The 21,540-nt window shown below is 41.4% G+C and overlaps 1 protein-coding gene across 2 annotated transcripts; it reads right to left on the bottom strand.

Annotated features, from left to right (window-relative positions):
• Window positions 1-576: 576 nt before the first annotated feature.
• MKRN1 (makorin ring finger protein 1) lies at window positions 577-21,426 on the bottom strand. Of its 2 annotated transcripts, none has more exons than XM_059845965.1 (9): window positions 21,242-21,426; window positions 14,110-14,238; window positions 9,470-9,696; window positions 6,692-6,832; window positions 4,694-4,920; window positions 3,996-4,210; window positions 3,190-3,300; window positions 2,609-2,747; window positions 577-2,191 (listed from the first exon to the last, which is right to left on the bottom strand). In XM_059845965.1, the coding sequence occupies exons 1-9, from the start codon at window positions 21,409-21,411 to the stop codon at window positions 1,979-1,981; spliced, it is 1,572 nt and encodes a 523-aa protein (XP_059701948.1). In that variant the 5' UTR covers window positions 21,412-21,426; the 3' UTR covers window positions 577-1,978. The 2 variants fall into 2 exon arrangements, with proteins under 2 accessions (XP_059701948.1, XP_059701949.1); XM_059845966.1 differs by having other exon boundaries at window positions 2,633-2,747.
• Window positions 21,427-21,540: the final 114 nt, after the last annotated feature.

Genomic DNA, 21,540 nt, shown 5'->3' with positions numbered 1-21,540 from the left:
GGGAAAAAAAAAACAAAACAAACTGAACAAACCAAAAATGGCTTTAATCTGTTCACTTTAACTTTTTTTAAATCATGTCCGCAGCATCTTAATAGGCTTCTAGCAGTTTACTTCCAACTTTGTGTATTTCTGCAGAAAAATGTTTCTATCTGAACACAAGCATGTGGAGCCTCAGGAAGTGGGCTGTAGCAGTGCTTGGACTTGCTGCCCAAAAGCATTACCATAGGAAACTATGGATAAGAGTATGTCCTGCAGCTGGCTTTGTCCAGTGCAAATTAAATTAACACAACAGTGGAGGACTGACTCCTGAGAAAGCAAGACATGTCAGTTCTTACTAATGACCCCAGATATTCCTTCAATACATCAGCTGCCTCAGTTGTCCATTTGGAATGTGTCTCCTGCATTACAGGCTCTTTGCTGGAAAGGCTCTAACAATGCTGGAATTCTGTATTAATCATAACACAGTTCTGCAGGAGTTAAGAATAAGTGACATAAATGCCTTTGTATTTACAGAAACACACACAAAAATAATCAAGTCAAAAACCAGAACTTTTGAACTTAAAAGAACAGACTGACTTCTTGTTTAATTTTTTTTTTTTACTTTTTTTATTTGGGAAAAGTGCTTCTTACAAAAGGCAGCTGCAAAACAATACGTTATAGACCTCAGAACAATTTCTCATTCCATTTAAAAGTGAAAGGAGAGGCAGTCTAGGGGACAAGAGCAGCAGGAGAACAGATCACGGGGCATCCACAAGTCAATAAAAAACAGCAATAATGTAATGCAAGGTTAAAATTCCTGTGCTGGGGCTTTGGTGGCAAAGTAATTTCTCAATGCAAATTACAGCCAGAAACTGCACGACTGCCTTTGTAAGCAGTAACTCACATAAACTGAACAGCTTTACCAGGCAACCTGCCCAACTCAGCTGCCAAGAGGCACAAGTACCTCAAAGCAGCTGGGAGGCACAGCGAGTTTCTAGCAAAGCTCACGGCTTAAGTGTTTACATGAAGTTCTAAAACTTACAGAGCGATAAAGCTAAAGGGTCCTCTCTGGTGTTCCTCTGACCCCACCTTGGCTAACCGGATTTCTGCTCCTGGACGACCCTAATCATACACGTGAAAGAGAGCTGGTGTATTAGGGAGTGCCATCTATCAAGTTAAGTGATAATCAGGATCGTTTCCCAATCTGGGCTGAGACCATTAGACCAGTTTCATGTCCAATTGGAGGCAAGACTTCATGCACCAAGAGGGGGTGAAAGATGGTTTTGTTATTTTTAACTTACACAGAGTCTCCCCATCCTTGAGGTCCAACTCTACATTTATCTGTATATACACATAGAGAGTTCTCCTTTCACAAAGACATTTTCCTTTCATGCTAAACACAGTAAAAATCCAGAACGTTCACACCTGGTTCTGGTTACACAGTAGTAATAGTAATGTGCAAGTAAACAGAGACCAAAAGTCACAAATGAAGACGTGTACATGAGGGGGCTGGAACGGAGCTGATTCCAGAAAGAATATTTGTATCTGGCCTGAAATCAGAAATATTGGTACAAAGACAGAATAAAGGCCATCAGCCAATTTACATCCCCACTGCATGGCCACTGCTCATTTTTGTATCTGGGCTCTTCAAAATGAGTGTGGAAGTCCTGTAAACACTTTAACCCTGGAACTGGGTGAACTCTGTTGGGTACACAGATGAAGCAACAAACCTAAGCTAACTGTTTGACAGTTAAATTCATTTTTACAAAAACTAACATTTTAAAGATTTATTTATTGTTATTTGTTGAAACAGAGGAAAAACAACACTCCTGGGGTGGGAAAGGAGGGGAAGGGAAGAGACAGACCCTGGGTAAAAGTTATTACAACAGCACCTGGAATTGATCGGCCTGCCTAGGAGAAACACAGGCACTGCCACAACACCACAGGTAATAGCTACTGCCTGAAGCCAAGACAACAGTCCACACTCCACTGACAGGTGCTATAGATCCAAATCATAATAATCTTCCAGCTCATCATGAAATAAGTCCCACTCATCCTCGGAATCCGTTAGCTCATCATCACCTCCGGCTGCCAACAGCATAAGCAACATCTCACCAAGCTCAAAGGTCACCACCTCATCCTCGTCGGTTTCAAAGGGATCACCGTTCTCTCGCTCCTCAATGAACTCCCAGAACCGATTCCTCCGCTGTGCCTGCAAATGGAACACAAGGATTTCCCAGGTGACCCAGTGGTACAAAGCAGGAGCCTTTCCAGAGGCTGACATGCCCCTGGTGTACTTTCTGACATGCAAGAAATGACATTTCTCTTTCAGGGAGATACTGACCTCCAGCAGAATTAACCCTCACACACACCCCTATTACTGCTACCCAACATTTTTACTTCAGTATGTTGTAAGAAAGTTTTTTAAATTTAGTCTTTCCATCTTGGCCTCCAGCATTCACAAACTTTAGAGCACCGCTTCCTTCAAATTCACCATTACAGAGGTCTATCAGAAGTGGAAAAAAGAAAAGTCAGTATTTCCCTATCCTCTTCTCAAGGCAGAAGACATAATGCACACCCCTCCTGTGCTCTCTGTCTGTTGAAGGGACAATTAATCAGCAGCACTAACCCGGTATCTACTTGAGGTTCCTACTTTGGGTCTTTGTGGCTCCTCTTGGCGGCCATCAGGATACTCATGCTTGTAAAAACAGTTCCCTCCAAAAGGACAGCTCCCACGGCCTTCATCAAAATACCTGCATGGCTTGTTGCTGGAAAGGAAAATATCGCAACCCTTACTGACAGCACACCCCAATCAGACTTCAGAACTGCATCTACCTGCAGTCCACAAGGATCTCAGGTACCAGGATGGCAATTTTGTGAGTGAAAGACCTACATGCAGAAATGATTCATTACACTATGTGTGGACTGATGCATGCAGAGGGACAACAATGGTGTGCAGTGCACGAGCTTGGACTGCCTTACGGCTACACTACCAGTGTCTTGTGTAGAGAAGGGGAAGCCCGAGGTGAAAAAACACAGAAATAGCTCTGGAACTGTGTACATGCTTCTGTGGGCAGACAGGCAGAGAAGTGCTTCACATGTGGTGGTGGAAAGGAAGTGTGAAAAGGGGCTTTACATTAACACCCTTCTTTCCCACGTGTGCCTTTATCTCTGCAGTCTCAATTTGATAAAAGGCTGCATTGCTCCTACCTCATTGCCTCCTTGTATTTCTGAATGAGTTTCTGCTTCTCTTCCTTCTCCTCCACCCAGTACTCACTTGGAATGACAAAGTTAGACGTGATCCGGCATTCTGGGCAGGACCTGGGAAACGAACAGACTGTGCTGCAAAATTCCACGTGACAGGGCGCTCTCTCTCCTATATAATAAGCCATGGCATATATTCATCTTTAAAGAGGTACTGTACTCATATACTTGCAGTACAACCTTTTCAATCTAGACTCTCTTATTAGTGAAGACAACCTAAATTCTCTTCAAGAACTCAATGGCAATGGCAGCTGGTCAGCTTGTCTCAGAAAAGCTTGAAAAAACACTTCACACAGACTCCTTTTTCTTTAGAATTAAATAAATTTATTTTGGTATTTTCCCTATATTTATTTGATTGGTACTTGGTATTTTTTAGAACAGCCTTAAATGGAGAAATGTTTTGCCAACTGAATAATGCTCTAAGGCAGTAATGAATTAAGCAGCATACATTCTGAACTGGTTAATCTGTTTCCAGATTCCTGCCTGGGTGTCCAAGACATAAACAGTAACCACTGGACAACATGCTACTAAAGAAACAACAGCTATTTACTACCATTGAGTTTTAACCCGATATTAACCAAATCAGAGTGTAAATGTTATCCCTAACAATTATTTCACTCCTAAACTAAAAGTTAGTACGCATTAAATGCAGCCTCTGTGCAGTCTGCATCTGGAAGTCTGTTGCAAGTTGTCACAAGTTATTAAGTTCTTCCACAGTAACAAAGCACAATCGAAATGGGAAAGTGCCTCACTTTATAATCTTGCTCTCAAACTGTTTAGCACTCCTCCACTTGCGGATGCACTTGAGACAGTAAGTGTGGCTGCAGTTGGAGAGGATCCCAAAGCGGCGCTCGCTAGGGTTAGCTTTCTCATACACCACCTCCATGCAGATCCCGCACACCATGTCTTTACTACGCTGGACGGCAAAGGAAAGCTCCATGTCCTTCTCGTGAGCTTCAATGCAAGACTGAAAAGGAGACACAAAGAAAACATCTACAGAGATGACTGGGCATCTGGTGAGGTCTAAGCAGGTTTTTAAACTCAGTTTGCTGTTTTGCAAAATGCATGAAGTGTGATTAAGCTGAAAAAACTCTTCATCCTCAAAAAAAACTTTTTCAAGTACTGGTGAACAATCAATTCAGAGTTCAAATTCCTTCCTTCAGACACTGCTTTTAAACATGAAAAGGCAATCTATAAGACCATCCACTTTGACTAGGCAAAGAACAAAGCTCCAGTATCTTTAAGCAGACAGCTCTCCCAATACAGATAAGGAAATCCAGCTGCTTTTGAGTATGTCCCTGGCAGGAAACAGTCTAGTTTACAACCGGAATTTCATTCACTGCCTGACCTGCACACACCTTCAAATAAAAGGGAATTAGTAACAAGTGATTGAGGGAAGCTAGGAAGCAATAACTTACAGCTGTTAAACAGCAGACAGTTGTTTGCTTACCTTTATGTGCTGAGATCTCTGTGCAGCATCAATGGGATGCAAGACCTGCAGGCCACACATATCACACACGTCGCCATGGATGTACACGCAGTTTTCTCCATAACGACATTCTCCTAACGCAGCGTAGGGACACAGCTCCTTCTTCATCTCCACATCTGCCTGCTGCTTCTCGTATTCTTCTTCAATCACCATTTCCTGCAAGGGTGCTTCAGCACAGAAAGGAGCAGCTGGGAACAGAATTAAGAACAGTAAGCAGCACATTCAGGTTTTGAGCACCATGAGTAAGAACACTCAGGGTTACCCAAACAGAATAACAGAAATAACCTAGGTTCACTTCAGTCCAAGTTCACACACCCTCAATCTGAACTAAATTTTTTCCCCACTCAATTAATTTCAAGACCAATTTTTTCATCCTTCAACCCAGACACGATTAAAGCTATCAAAGTTTCAGTGGTCTGGGAAGATCCATTTACAGGCTAAGTCCACCTAGAAAAATTGCACTAGTCATCAGCAGCTTAATACAGACTCTGGTTCAGCAACCATTAAATAAGGCTACAAATCTCTCACAGCTTTTAGAATCAATTTCACTTTACTTCAAATTTTCACATCAGCTAAAGTTAACAGGTTTTTTTCCCAGAAATCACACAGCTGAAATAATAAAGATGTATCCAGCACAAGAAAATGCTAGTATGGCAACACTACATCTGCAATTTCTTATGTGCAGGCTAATTATAATTAGCACACTGTTCTTTAGCATGAACAAACTTTCATTTCTGGACTCCCATGCATCTCTAGGATTGATAGAGAAGTGGTGTCCATTCTAATTCCATTCTACATATTTGCCAAAAAAACCCTGTTCTAAACAGATATCTGGTCAATTAGCCAGACACATGAAACTGAAATTCAGGCTATTATCACTGCATTCTAAGCTGGCTATCAGTTTTGCAAAATCTAAAGTAAATTCCCTCACCTAACCTTAAACTGAACTGAAATCTGTATCTTTTCTCTTCCCCCTTTAGATAGCTACTGCTGAATACTCCTCCCTGTACCTCAAACACATGCTTGCCTGCCTCACCACAAGACAGCCTTCTGAAATTTTTACATAAGGAGGATGATGACAGAAGACAAAAGCAGTCAGTGAGAAATTGAAGGTCTAATAAACATAAAGCATTACTATATTCAGAGTAAACAACAGGAAGAACAGCAGCTGGAGTTAATTTACATAACCAGAAGCTGTTACAAGAGTAGCTACTCATCTATACTATAAGAAAGTGTAACTTTTAGAAGCTGTTCAAGCACTAGATTTGCAGAAGCAAGCAAAAACTACCAAAGGCATATTTGGATCAGTTAAAGCAAAGGACAGACTCCCCCAAATTAATCAGAGGCTGCACACTCACACTGTTTTCATCCCTATGGAGCAAAGACATAACAACAGGCATGTATCAGTCTGTTAGTCTTAGGAAAAAGAAAAAGAAAATGCATGTCCCTGTGACTTAAGTTTTGAGGAATAAGCAAATATTGAAGATTAGTGTAGAAAAATATTAGCTCTCGAGATAAGATCAAGTCTCCTTCTTGAACCATCTCAGACTGTAGTGGTCACTCAGTGATCCTGGAGAAGTCTGTTTGTTAGAAACATACTTTTCACAGCAAGTGAGTAACTGGGTAACAAGTCACCTGGCAACCTGTTCATTTTCAGTCTGAGATTCCCAAACAAAGTTATGGTCATTAGTTCTTCTTCCCCACGAGTTTTAGTGAAATAGCACCAAGAAAAGTGACAAGAAACCACGTACTAAGCTCTACATTCTCTCCTGAGTAGCTCAGTAGAACATGAAAATATGTACTTACTTATTGAAATCCCACATGCCCTCCCATTTGAAATTCATGGTCTCCACTTCCATAAAAAGTAATAAAAATCACAACTACCGTTCAGTTTTTAGTCCCTCAACTGTTGCATTTGCCAGTATTTGCTCAAGTTAATGTTGTCACAGAATTTTTTACCTAGTTGAGGGCCATGAAGATGATTAGAGGGATGGAACACCTCCCCTATGAGGAAAGGCTCAGAGAGCTGGGGTTGCTCGGCCTGGAGAAGAGAAGGCTCCGGGGTGACCTTACTGCAGCCTTCCAGGACCTGAAGGGGGCCTACAAGAAAGATGAAGAAGGACTTTTTACAAAGGCATGTAGTAATAGGACAAGGGGTAATGGTTTCAAACTAAAATTCAACCTGAAAAAGGGTGGGTTTAGATTAGATGCTAAGAAGAAACTCTTTACTGTGAGGCCAGAACAGCACATATATTTTCTGTATCTTCTGCACTGTAGCAGCTACAGTTTTACTTCCTCTTTGAAACCACAATTAGAAAAATTCAGAAGACTTCACTGCCTCAGCAGATACAAATCCAACATCCCTCAGAGTAGCATTTGTTCTCTGCAATTGTTTGCTGTTTCCAAATCTCTGCTCACCAGTAGGTGGACTCAATCCCCACCTTCTCACTGCCAATTTACCAGTCAACAGGGTTAAATTCATACTAGTGGAAAAACCAGTTTGTTAACTTTGATCCACACACCACCTGCTTGCACTTAGGACACGCTTTGTAGCATTAAACACATTAATCTTTCAGTAACAGGACATAGACACCCAATCTATTGTTTCTTGTATTTCTGCCTTTCTACTCTTCCTCAATTGCTGCAGAACAAGTCAGGAAATATGGCACATCTATACAACTAACAAGTGAATACCTGAAGAATCATCACTATTTTCTATGCTAGGTCCTGAAACCTTCTTCAAGAGACCAGGTTTAGTCCCGAATCAGAGAATCACGGTAAAAGGTGAGCATTATGTCCCAGCTATGCATGGTTAAACTGCAACCTTGAATCTTTAAAATTTTCTTAAAAATTAGAAACACACGGGCTTTTAGGGAATCTTGAGAAATAGATTTCATTTTGAAGTTTCCAAGTATCTGTACATTTCTCCAGCAATTTGACAAGAATAATCTGCTTTAGGGCATACACTACAGAACACACTGCACACATTTTTATTTCTGTAGCTTAATAAAGACAGTTGCTCCAGAAAAGTGAAGTTTTTTTAAAGTCAGCATGGGAATTAGCATCATGTAGCACTGTTCAGAACAGAAACAGATGAGTATATTTACATCAAGTTTCAAAAGCTATAAAACAGACTTGCAACAAGATTCACAGAAGAGAATGTTATTTAAGTTAATCTCACACAAGTTTGCATGAAAAGTACACCTAACCCCTAGAAAAAAAAATTGCTTTAATAATACTAAGTTAACAGTGTAGTGACTTAGACTTCAGGAAGAAGCACCAGCTCTTCTATAAGGACTGTGCATATTTAAAAGATCTCTGGCTGGTCAAACCAGCAATGAATTGATTCCAGTGGAGGGTCAGCCAGTCATTAATGGGGCTGATTCCCAAGAAAAGTGACTGACTCTTCTCAGATGTGCAAATGACAAGAGACAGAAGGCAAGCTGAGGCAGGGAAAAATCCAATTACATACTAGGAAAGAGGCTTTCTTTGTGAAAGAAGTCAAACACCACAAAGGATACCCAGAGGTTATGGCCCTTTGAACATCTGTGAGGATAGAGATTCAACTAAACAAAGCCCCTGGCAACCTTTAAGCAGGAAACAAACTAGATGAAATCCAGAGGTCCTTCCAATCTTAATATTATATTCTGATTAAAATAATTTTAAAATCCTTTGTCTCAACAAGCACAGAAGTTCTAACTTTCATGACACTAAGGTGGCACATTCACAGGTAGCTGTCCAGTTTTCACTCCTTTGGGATATACTCAAGTTCACATAGTTCACATTTATTATGCAATTCCATAATCAAACTTCTCAACTACATTAGCAAACTGTTTGTGTCACTTGACTATTCCTCTTCAGCCTCCTCAAACTGGATGGTAGGAAGCTCCAAGCAGCACCCTGTAACACTGAGATCATTCTCTTTCCAATCTGACCATCTGAGCAATGCCACGGAGACAAAGCAGTATAATCTGAGCACTCTATGAGATCTTCAAATTCTTCTGGATGCAAGGTGTTCATTTTGAATTCAAACATTTAAGTACTCATACCCTCCTCATGCCTTAGAGAGACAAATATTAAAAATTATGCTAAAGTGAACACCTTCAGCCTACTTTTCACTTTAACTGTTCTATTTTGGCAGGAAAAACAGATGAGAAGTATGCTGCTCAAATAGTGTGGTCCCATTTGATGAGTTTCTTCAGTCTCATTCTCATTGTGAGCCGTCACAGTATTAGAAAGTTGAGTTCCAGAAAGCTAACAAGAATAAATAATTTTCAGCCTCTGGCCATGGGATTCACTAAAGTAAGCATCAGGCTTCAATTCCTTTTACAGGAATCCATATCTCCACTGAAAAACCTTTGAAAGACAGCAAAACCATCCCGAACCAAATCAACCAACCCAAAACACAAAGGCAGCAGATTATCTCTCCAGAGTAGCAATATTAATTTTATCACCAGTAATTTCCTCTCCCATCCCATATGCAAACTAAACTTCAAAGGAGATTCTCAAGTAATTCAGAAACATAGTGAGAGAAAGCCAGTCATGCAGAGACTGACCCGAAATATACCTGGTTTCAGAATGAAACAGACAGTCTGGCTTCTTGGGTTGGAAAACCCAAGCTCACTTGAACTGATCAATAAATATAAATAGCTGTACTCAAATGCATTAAAATAAATGCATTACACAGAAATTGTTGAGCCATGATGGAAATTCACTGTTATCCCATGATCAGCTTACCACGTCCACAGTATGGCTGCCCAGGGACAAACTCCACTGCATTCACCCAGTCTTCAGCCCCTACTCCTGCTGCTGCCAGATCTGTATTTTCATCTTCTATCTCAGTAATAAATTCTTCAACTGTTTCAGGGAGCGATGCAAACTCTGAGGACACTGATGGATAGATTTCTGCCTCTGGGTTAACATCAGTCACCTCTTCCTGTATTAGTGGCTTGGTATGTTCATATCTAAAAAGTTAAAACACATCATGTCAACTTTCCACAAAAAAATACTCCAGACAGCAGTCCCATGTACTGAAAATGAACTAAGGAAGATGTGAACGTGCATATTTGGGAGGAGGACCCAGAAATGGCTAGGATGAGAAAGTCACTGATGACCCTTTATAGAGAAATGCTTCCACTTGTACAATCTGTCAGCATTGTTCAAGAAAACACAAGATACTCCGAGATTTTGGAGAAAAAAGAGCACAATTCTTACACACAGAACAATCTTCAAGTACGTCCCAAACAGGTCAGTTACCTATTAAACATGTATAGTATTGCTGAATGAAAAAAATGAGTTTATCCAGCGTTATAAAGAGAAGACTCAGGACAGACACTGCTGCCTCCAACTACCTCACGGGAAGACACAGGAAAGATCAGCCAGAGTCTTCCAAGAGGTCAGTGATAGGATGACAGTCAGTAGACACTAGTCCAAAATGGGAAGTTACAGTTATGAATATTAAGAAAAAAAATTTGCTCTAAGAGTAGTTAAAACACTAGAATGGGTGCACAATCTTCATGCTTGCAGATATTCAAAGCTGGACAATGCCTTGGGCGACCTGGCCTCAGCTAGCACAGATTCAGAGATTCCCCACCAACATTAATTATTCTTTTCCTGTGTCCCAGCATCATGCCTCAAACAGATTTTATACTGAATTTGAGTACTTATTCTTAATGCCTCTTTCACCTTATTGTGAAAAATTATAATCGGAACCCTTTTAACCCTACCATCAACAATAAACAGGAAGGCACATTTTCCTCAAAAATCTGTCTTCCAGCAACTAGGAGACTATATGGGGAAAATAAATGACAAATATACTACTGTAGTCTTAGATATTTGCTGACTAATTTCAAGGAATCAGGAGGAAATTTTTTGAGATCACACAGAAGTTTGAAGTGACTGTGATTCACTTAGCTCGTGTCAGATTAAAAACAAAGAAGTGTCACAATTCTTGCATATTAAAGAGGTGCTCTTAACCAAATGTCAGCTTGGAAATTCTACTCCTACAAAGCAAATTTAAAATTCTAGCCTTCAGATCTCTACATCTGTGGCCTCCAAAGTGTGTGCACCATACTAGGTGCCCAAGGCAACCCAATGGGGTGCAGAAAGAAAATACTACAACTTAGTGGTACTCTTCCCCTTAAAAATACAATAAATTACTATTATTACTATTAAGATACATGCTGACGGCAGTGTTCTCACAGTCCACACATCAGAGAGCCCCCATGTGGAACGTGTGAGGCACCCTGAAGGAGGAGGTGTTCCATCACCCAGTGGGTTGACAGTGGCACCCCCTTGTCTGCTCACTTTCAGCACACTGTGACATATTGAACTTTACTAGTGTCCACTTAATGGATCAACAGATTATCTGGTCTTGTTCTACCTAAACTAACCCTGACAAAGTGAACAAGTGGCTTAAAAAGATGCCTGCAACTGCGGTCTGACAGCAACGATAATGCCAGCAAAAGCCAAGAAGCAAATGTCAGAGCTAACAGTTCCACTCCTACCACCAGCTCCTCATCAGCCACACTATGAAGCAAAACCATGCCAACCTAATCAGCTCTTGAACTCAGGGGGAGGGGAACCACAGAAGAGATCAAGATTACCAAGAAGGCAATCTGAAATATGAATTTACATTCACTATTATTAATGAAGAACCATGCCCTCGGTGTATGCTGTACCATGAGATATTAGCTACTGAAAGGATGAAGCCATCTCAATTAGCAAGGCACTGAAAATCAGAACATCTGGAACACAAAGACAAACCTCCACATTTTTTTCCAAGATGTTCCAAGTCATGTGCTACTGAATCCAGTACTTTGCAGAACTTCACAGAAAGGGTTTAGAAATGTCTTTTGAGGCTTGTTACATAACAATGAAAGACAAAAATCCATATGCCACTGGACTACTTTTTCTTCCTGCTGTGGTAAAAATTACTCAAATAACTCATGGAAAATAATATGGTGACAAAGTAAAATGCATTCCTTTGTCAGCAAATACTGTTGGGAAACACATAGGAAACACTGCTAGAGTCTGAAGAACAAGCAGTAGAATAAATTGTGCACAGAGGGAAGTTTGCTGTATGGCAGAAGGAAAAGTACAAATGTTTTTCACATCTCAGCTTATACTTGCTAGACTCTGTTTCAATGTGGACTACTTTTTGTGAGACACCAAAGAAAAGATGCACCAGTAGAGAAACAGTCTCAACAAATTACTTCTTTAACAAAGACAAAAAGATTCACTGGAGGAGATATCTTCTCAATAGTATACAATTACTCTAATAAAAACAATGATTTATGGAAAAACTGTGCAAGTAAAACCACTGAAGCAGCAGCTGCTCTGACCACAATAAGAGATTGCAGGGTAAGGGTACAGCGATAGCACCCCACCAGAAATTCATCACTGCATCATTCACAGGCAAGATATTGTAGCAAAGATGGATCCAGAAGCAGCCAAGTGACACTAGAAAATGTCATCAATATAGACCTTTAAATAGTCAAATGTTTACTGCAGTTATGAGGAGGAGAGCAACCATGAAAATCTTCTGTACCACACAGATGTTTGCTGATTATCTCATGGCAAAGCACATAAAAATTGTTGTGGATGAGTTATGCATGTTTTTTTCACAAAGACAAGTGCTGCAAATTTGCTGCCCTTTTCTGTGATGACAAGTCAGTGCCAGCAATATGCTGCTGAGTAGATATTAAAAAAAAAAAAATACCAAAACAACAAACCCAAACCAACCAAACCCAACCACATTCAAACTGTCCCTCCAAAATAAAGGCATTCTACAAACAGATAAGTGCTTTTTGAAGGAAATTTGTGGTATGGAGACAACACTTTGAAAATGAACTGTTTCCACCATTATGTGATTTTATTGCCAAAAACTATCCAAGTGTGTCAACTACAAAAAAAACCTTTCATATCGTGCACACTTAAACTTGGAAAATTATTTCTCTAGCATGTTTAAAAATCTTTCAAAATCAGAATTCCAGTGTATGTCGGGCCCATTTGCTAAAAATATAAAAATGCAACACCTTCCAGTGAATCTGCACTAATAGCTGACTGACATCAGGGAAGGTGGAAACCTACCAGCTACATTTATCACACATTACATGCAGCCAACAATACACTTCCTTTTGGATATGCTTATCTTTGTGAAAGATCTTTTTCAGCTACGACAGCCATTAAAACCAAGGACTGAAATAAACTGAACTTCTAATGAGATCTTCAAATAACCATATCACAAAATGCTACACTGAGATTTTAAATAATAAAAAAGCCCATTGAATCAATATTACTGTCAGTAAAAAATATTACTACTAATCAGGCTTTTAGTGACAGTAAAAATTGCTTTGGACTGTTCATAAAATATCTTTCAAATAGTTTTCATTTCACCTTTAATACAACTTTTTTTAAATTCTGGTTTTGGGTTATGTTTTATAGTGTACATAACACTAGTACAGTAGTAGATGTAGATATACACATATAAATTATAAATAAATGTGTATGTTGGTGGGAGCTCAAAAATATTGAACTGATGGAGTGCATGATCCAAAGTTGGAAGACCACTGATCTACACAATCAAAAAACAACACTGGCAGACAGAAGACTACAGAGAGGTATTCTCTACATATAGTAACCCTTTATGAAACATGAAAACGAAGCTAACTATGAGTTACCATATAAAATACTGATGCAAACGTTTAATCACTAATTACAGCTGCAATAAGACAGAATGTTAAAACTTCTGGTAAGTTTTAATAAAATGAATTATGAAACATTCCTAAGCCCTTGTAAAGCTTTGCTCCACTAGGAAAGTATCTGTTTTTCTTCTTCACAATTTCTTTTTTATTTTAAGTTCAGGGGTATGGACCAATTCAGAGTATGTTTTCATAAAGCTGTTTTGTACAGGCAACTTATACGACTCCAGTTACTTAAAATTCCAGTTACTTTCCTAAAATGGTAGTTCCAGTGTCAGGGTACCAATTCCTCAAGAAACAACACGAAGAAAATAAATTCTTACCTGTTCAGGCTTTTATGATCACTTAAATAGTGTAACTCATCCATTCAGCTAGTCTGAAAGTAATCTCAGATTTCAATTAATCTACTCATATTATTACTAAAAAATAAGAAAACTCCCCGTGCTGACAACTATCACTTTCATGAAAACCAGTTACCACCTTGCCTTTGCTCATTTTTTTGCATAGAAAACACTGGTATTTAGCAAATGGAGAGTCAGTGAAAAGTTATTCTTAAAAATATCTAAAGTTGCAATGGAAAAGGAAAGCACTAATATTTACTGTTTTTCCCTGAGCTCTCTACTCAGGGATTCAGAGTGCAAAGCTTCCTGCAGGATGGCCAGGGCATTTCTTTACCTGCAATGATCTCCATAAGCACAGCATCCTCGCTGGTAATACCTGCACACCATGGCAGACTGACTGGTGGAGAGGTCATGGGAGTAGCGGCAGTTGTCTCCTTCCTTGCAGACTCCATGCATGAAGTATCTGTAAGAGAAGATAATGGTGAGTTAAGGAGAAGCACTGAAGCTGCAAAAATATTTGGATGATCTTATTACTCTATAAATCAAAGTATGTTGTATTAACAACAGCGCTAAAGACTCATAGGATTCTGCCCCAATGTAATCATAAAAAAAAGAACATTTGAGGAAAGATGAAGCCTCAGCTACTTTAGTGAACTGTGCTGCACATTTAGGGACTTGCTCTTACAAAAGCCTGGGGAAAAAACACAAACCTGTAAAAGCAAAGTTGTCCTGGGCTGTGACACTAAGAGGAAAGAGTCTTGGACCAAGTAGATTGGCACTAAGTTTTACTTGTAGCCCCTGTGTCCTGACAAAAGCAAAAACCTTACTGAAACCCAACAATGGATACAAGACTCAAATCCAGACACACCCTAAAACACCCAAGGTTTTAAATCTATTCTGGATTCATAAATAATTAAATCAAATGTGATTTCCTCTCCAAGAATGAAAAACATGTTTGTGATGGATAATTATGTCTGACAAAGCACACACATTAGCTCCTGTGATAGGAGCCAAATAAATCAAAGCACCCTGCTTCAATATTGTGCTGCTTGTTTTGAAAAACTTGGACAGTTTCAAAGCTTTTGAGGAGAGTTTGATCAATTTCAGCATGTCAAGTTGCACAAGTTTAATTCAGCATCTTCAATGCAGTTATTCAAGAGAATTGCAGAGTGGTTTTCAAGAATTTTTCAGTTTTAACCGAGAAGAACAAGCCTCTAGAAATTCAGTGCACTGCAAGTGTTCAGATTCAGTATGTTAAAAATAACAACTGAAAAGTTCAAGTACACCTTTCCCAATCAACATAAAAGTATTAGCAAAGAAAAAAAGGAAAAAAGGAAAAAAAACCCTGTGTAAAACCTGAATCCATAAATGTTTACCAACACTTCAGTTTAGAAAGAAGCCACACTGCCTCCAGATAACAAGCCGCAAACTCTGAACTCACTGAAAATAGGAAGAGCTAGTAAACAAGAAAATTTGTCAGGAGTTAGGTCTCACTAAAAACACTACCTGAGGGAAGGCTGAGAAGCAGATAATACCCATCTAAGCCCAACTTGCTGCTGCACGGGGCAGTCCTGCCCTCCTCCTGTTGCACACTTCCATCACTTTGCAGAGCCAGCAGAACCAGGCCCTCCAAGCAGCTGAGTGCAGCCTCACAGTCAGCACAAGAGACAGAGATCATCTTTCAACAGCCACACTAAGATTAGGACAGCTCTTCACAGAACAGTACATTCAAGTAGATATTCCTGGCCAGGAAAGGTGATAAGATGTTGAACTGCATGCACTTCTACACAGCTATTTAGTCTACTGTATTTTTAAGAAGTCAGATAAAGCCGGTGAACAATGCACTAAATGACATAAGTAGAGCCACATCTGCAATCCAGTTTTAGGGAAATATTAAAACCTGAGGTTGAGGGCTTAGAGATCTGATAACCCTTCATATGCAATACCAGTGGTGCATTCAACATACCAAGAAAAAAAAAAATCTCAACAAGCTTAACAGAACACAAGCTGACACTTGCCATCAGGCTGCAATTCACACTCCAAATTCCATGTCTGTACCTTGTAGACAAATTAACCAGGTAAGAAATGTGATCCTATATAAAAAACAAGCAGCACAAGACCCAGATGAGGCTCTGCAGGGTCAGGTGGAGGCACAAACAGCAGGAACAGGGTGTTGCAAAAACAGAACAAGGCCCATCCCTGCAAATACACCACCAGCAATCTCTCCAAAAAACCACACAAAACCCCCTAAAAGTCACACTCACCCACCCCAGCATAAACCACCTACGAAGACCCAGGTCAAAAGGAAAAAACCAACAGCCAACCAAAAAAACCACCCATACTTAACCTCCCCTCTTCCCCAAACAAACAAAAAAAGCCCCCCAAACAAAACCAAACCTAACCACCCATGAAGTCATGGAACTAGAATATAACAGGAATTTCTGGTTTGATTGCTTTTAAGAAATGGGAGTCACACCAAAAGGGTAAAAAAAAGACTTCAGATTGCTTAAGGTTTGTTCTTTAACAAGTGTTATCTCCACCCTTTGCTTATTTCCACTCAGCATTGCTTCCCCCAAGTGCTGGGGCAGCAACTTCACAGCCACCGGATGGCACAGACCAGGAAATGGCTGCAATGGAACCTGACATTCCTTTTGCTGCCCCCATGGTTATTTTTAATCTGGATCACATCACTGCCCAAACACTCTGCACAGCCACTCTGCTCCTTGAGCCAGCCATGTGCTGGAACACCACTACAGCTGAAATAAGTGACTGACAGAAATGCTCCTGCCTGAAGTGAGGACACGTGATAGAAACTGTTTGGCCAACAAGACTCCTAAGCCCCAAAATTAGATTCTCCCACTGCATGAAAGGGAAAATGAAGCTCCGAACCCCTTTCCTTCCTTCCCAATTTACATCAGAAAATCCTCTGAAAATGCAGATTCTATGTAATTCTGAAAGTTGTCACAATTTATTATATTGAAATGGTAGGCTATAAAGGGCAAAAAATAAACATCAAACACTCCAGGCTCTAATTCACACATAACTCTTAAAGCCTTCAATCCTAAGCAGCAAACTCAGCATTATTTGAACAAGAAGGCTGCAGTGGGAGGGGAAAAAATGTAGTTCTCTTAGGATTACACCCCAACTTCTTCCACAACCATCCCCCTCACCAAGAGGCAAGATTTTTACTTTAAGGTCACAAAGAACGTAACACTTTACATATCAAATTGCAGTCTTTGGCTAAAACACTTTAGCCAAGTAAAAAAAATAAACATAGTGCATTATTTTTGGGGTAAGATAATGAAATTTATTTTGGAAAGCATCTTTACTTACACAGAGTATTCAATTTAACCCTTCTCAACAGCAATACCAGCCTCTTCATTCTGGTTATAGGAAAAAAGCCCCCTTAAAACTGAGAAATATGAGTTATCTGCCTTACACACAGACACGTAGAAGGACATCAGAAATTTGCATTTGGTCAAGCAGAGAACACATGTAATTTCATCTGAAAAGATAAAACTAGATCAAGACAAGCATATAATTGGATTTTCTCTGAGCCTCTGTGATGCTGTCATCCAAAAAAGCACTTATTGTGGCAGTGCTCTCTGTCCTTCCAATTCAAATATACAAGTGTAATTTGGTTAAGCTGCTTGGGGAGCCAGACTAGAGAAGTCATCAGGATCCAAGTCCAGATAATTTCCCCAGTTCAGTTCACTGCACAACTGTAGAAAACATGAGTGCCACGAACACATGGAACAACCAGACAAAATTAATAACTGCCTGCACTGGCATTTTATCACTGAAAAAGGTTCAACATATGTCTAGTTATTAATGCCTTGATCAAAAGAGCATATCCTGATTTTCACGGGTATTTCTCAATAGGCAAACCTTCCTTCTACAGCTTTGGAAGCTTGCAATGCGTTTCCTTATTCAGATGTATTCTGTTCTTTAGTTCAGGTTTCTGCTTTCAGGTAATGCTAATTTGTTTTATCATACTACTGGTCCACCGAAATTAGAATGTTACAGCCAACAGCAAACCACCTTCAAAACCCAAGACACTGCCATGACTGGCAGATGGGGAAGCTCAGAATAACATCCATCTGCAGTCATTAGCTTCTTCAGGTGTCATACAGAGACTGAGAATTCCTGGGAAGAAGGCAGCAAGAGGCTAAGCACGCTGCTCTAGCACAGCTCCTGGGTGTTCAGACACGTTACTTGCCAATGAAATTCTGCTGGAGTTAGTAAAAGGGGGGAAAAAAAAAAAAAAAGTTGATCTGCATAGCATTTAGCTCATTGTCCCTTCTCCATAACCTCCTTCAGAAGTTACCAGGGATGCAGACCAGAGCAGCCATGAAAGGGGCAATCCAGGCAGGCTAGCAGGAGGTTTGTGCCTTGCACCTCATCCCTGGTGCTGCATGGAATTAAGGAGGCCTGACTTTACTGATGCACACTCTTCACATGAAAAGAAAAAATTACCTCATCCAGGTTTTCAGGAAGAACAGCGAAGAGACAGCACTCAAAGTACAGCACTTAGTTGCTATGGGTTTTATTTACATTCAGTTCTAAAACAAACAAGTGAAATGCAATTTGTTTACATCAACTTGATGACTTTTAATGTCGCATAACATCTGGAAAACACAAGCATGGAACAAACAGTGTCGAGCCGTTGGAAAAAAAAGATTGGCTACAGCACTGCTCAATAAAACCATGTAGCCATCTGAACTGGAAGGACTGAGGAACTTGGTAAGGACAACCATTTTTTTTTATTTCAAACATATCAATAAGAAAAAGTTCATAATAACAAACAAGTTCTGAATTAGCTTTGTTCCCCTGCCATTTAATCCAGTTTAAAATTTAAAATATAAATTTTTACAAAAGACAATCCTTGAAAACTGCTAAACCACAGAAGTAAAAAAAAAAAAAACCAAAAAAAACAACCTTTTTTGTCGTCTCTTAGGGAACATAATTTCCCATATTTCACCCTGAGACTTCTAAACTTTAGCTGCAAGAAAAACAAAAGGGTAACATCAGCAAAAATGTATGTGTAGGAGAAACCAAAGTCCTTCTTCTTAGTCATTGTGTCTCTCACTCTGAGATATTAATCATTCATCCCAAGGATATCACATTGGTATATTAAAATTCATTAACCAACCTATTTATCATATTATCATATCAGATATTCAAAGGAACAGCAAGAACTTATGATACCAATTTTAAGCCTTCCAGTTTCCATAAAACAGAAGTATTTCTGTCCCAGCCATCACGTGCTAGCTCCTTATACTAAAGAGACTGTCTCCCAAAAGTTTTTCAGGCAGCATTAACTGTCACCCCTATGATGATTCAACTAAAAATGCCTGTAAACTAAAAAAATGTGCAGTGTTACTCAAACAGCAACTGCTCTACCTCCTACACTAAAAACCTGCATTTTGAAATTTAACTTCTTCATCTCACTGTTAAATCCTCCGGCTCATTTATAAAGGTAAACTAAAATTTAATAGTAAGAAATATAACTTCCTAAATGTGAATATATCCTATCAAAACCAAATCTGGAAATCCAAAATTCTTATCACAGGTTCCTTGAAGGGCAAGTCAAAATGGCTAATTTCACTCTAAAGCCTGATTAAAGCTATTCTCCCTAGAACTTGAATGGTCCCATAAAAATTAATAAAGCAAGCAATGGGATAACTAGCAGGATTAGGCAAAGAGAACAAAGAATGGAGACGTTCATTAGATGCAAGGCCAAGATCCCCTTGTTTAATCTCAAATTAAAGCACATTAACCATTACAAAAGAGCAGCTTTAGCTTCTCACTCGGCCTGAGTGCTTGAGAATAAATATATTCCCTCAACTCTGCACTGCGGGACACTGATGAACTTGACTGCCTCTGTACTACGGCAGTCGCTGTCTTCAATAAATCGATCCTGCATCTATACCTACTCCACTGCTGTCTCACGAATCCAATTTGCCTAATTGAGCCTTTCCATCTTCAGAAATTACGAGGCAAACTCAAATAGAGGGAGCGCTGACCTTGCGCCTCACTTAGAGCTGAGCTAAGCACGGTTCCGGTCATTTCCCCATCACCGGCATCAAACATTAACCCGGGGATTCGCAGGCAAAACGCTCTGCCCGCAGCAGCCCCCCGGGAGCGCTGCTGAACGGAGCTTCCCGAAGGGAAGCAGATAGCTGGGCATCAGCCAAAATTGATGTGGAGCAACAGCGAGCAGGGACGCTTTAAACACCGCGGGGCATGCCAAACAGACACAGCCAGCGAGCTCCCTGAAAGCCGAGCAGCGGCTCCTCATGCTGCTGCTGCAATCTGCCGGTGAAACAAATGGGAGAAAAAGCAAGCAGGAGAGATACAAAAGAACTCAATCAAGATCTAGAGCCTCTTCTTTCCTAACCAAGGGATAGTCCTTTTTGCTCCCCAGTGACTTAGAATTTATCTGTCCACAAACACGTTAAATGCAATTTATTAAATAAATATTTTTTTAAAAATCAGGAGACGCTCATCGATGTAAATCTTGGATTATCATTTGCGTTTATATTAACTAATATATGTCTACACTCACAAAACTTTTAAATTCATTTCTGCCTGCCAACCGACCAGCACTGTAGGTTTAAAAATAGTCCAACTGGCAAGCTTTAAAATACGCAGTACGGCTTGCATAACCCCAGCGAGTTGATTTATCAGGAATATAGTTTAAAGGAAAACAAGGATAGGAAATGACGCAGCACACAGAGCCTCTATGTGACACAAGCAGGGCCGCTTCGCACATTCTGTTATTTGTCACAACCTATTCCAGTTCTCCGCTTTAATAATTAGCTTTCGCTATATCAATCACTAGGTAATCCCCAAATTTAAATATCGAATGAAACGCACAACAATTTAAATTACGTCGCGTTTCCTGCTTTGTCGCGCTTTGCGGAACGCGGCTGCAGGACTTCCTTTCACACGGCGTCCTTCGCGCCGAGCACTGCGGCCCTGCTCCCGTACAATGACGAGCGGCCCTAGGCTTTCGGTGAGGCGGTGGGAACGCTCCCGGCGCGGCGCGGCCGCCGCAGGCGCTAGGCCGCAGGGAACACCCTCGCACGAGGCCGCGGCTGGAGAAAGGCTGCGGGCCGCACCGCCCCCACCGGCGGGCCCGGCTGCCGGCGCCGTGGCCGCGCCACCTCCGCCGGTAGCCCCGCCCGGAGCCGGTCCCGCCCGGGGCCGAGGCCGTTCGCCACCCCCGGGGACGCGCGCGGGGCGGGGCCGGCGCGCCACGGGCGGGCGCGCGCAGCGCGTACGTGACCGTGGGGGGAGGGGCGGGGGGGGCGGCGGCGGTGAGGGGAAAGGCCCCGGGGCGGGGGGGGGGGGGGGGGGGGGGGCAGTGCGGGGAGAAGGGAAGGGAAAGAAAAAGGACAAGGAAGGGCGGCCGCGCCCGCCCGCTTCCCTCCCCCTCCCCACCCGCCGCGGACGGCGCGTACCTGCAGGTGACCTGCTTGGTCCAACCGCCACCCCCCGGCCCCGCGGATGGCGGCGGCACGGCCGCGAAGTCGAAGGCAACGGCCGCCGCTCCCGCGGCCGCCGCGGGTGACCCCAGGGCCGCGGCCGCCGCGCCCGCCGTTGTCTCCAGCGCCGCCACCGCCTCCGCCATTACTGTTTATCCCGCAAAGCGGCGGCAGCGCCGGAACTTCCGGGAGCTGATCCTTCCGGCTGCGCGGGGCGGGGCGCGGCCGCGGCTCCGCCCCCCGGCCCAGCGGCGGCTCCGGTTGGCCGAGCGGGA

The sequence above is a fragment of the Haemorhous mexicanus genome, chromosome 5, assembly GCF_027477595.1.
Source record: "Haemorhous mexicanus isolate bHaeMex1 chromosome 5, bHaeMex1.pri, whole genome shotgun sequence".
In the NCBI taxonomy this organism is placed as follows: Eukaryota; Metazoa; Chordata; class Aves; order Passeriformes; family Fringillidae; genus Haemorhous; species Haemorhous mexicanus.
This window is presented reverse-complemented; position numbering and strand designations above follow the sequence as displayed.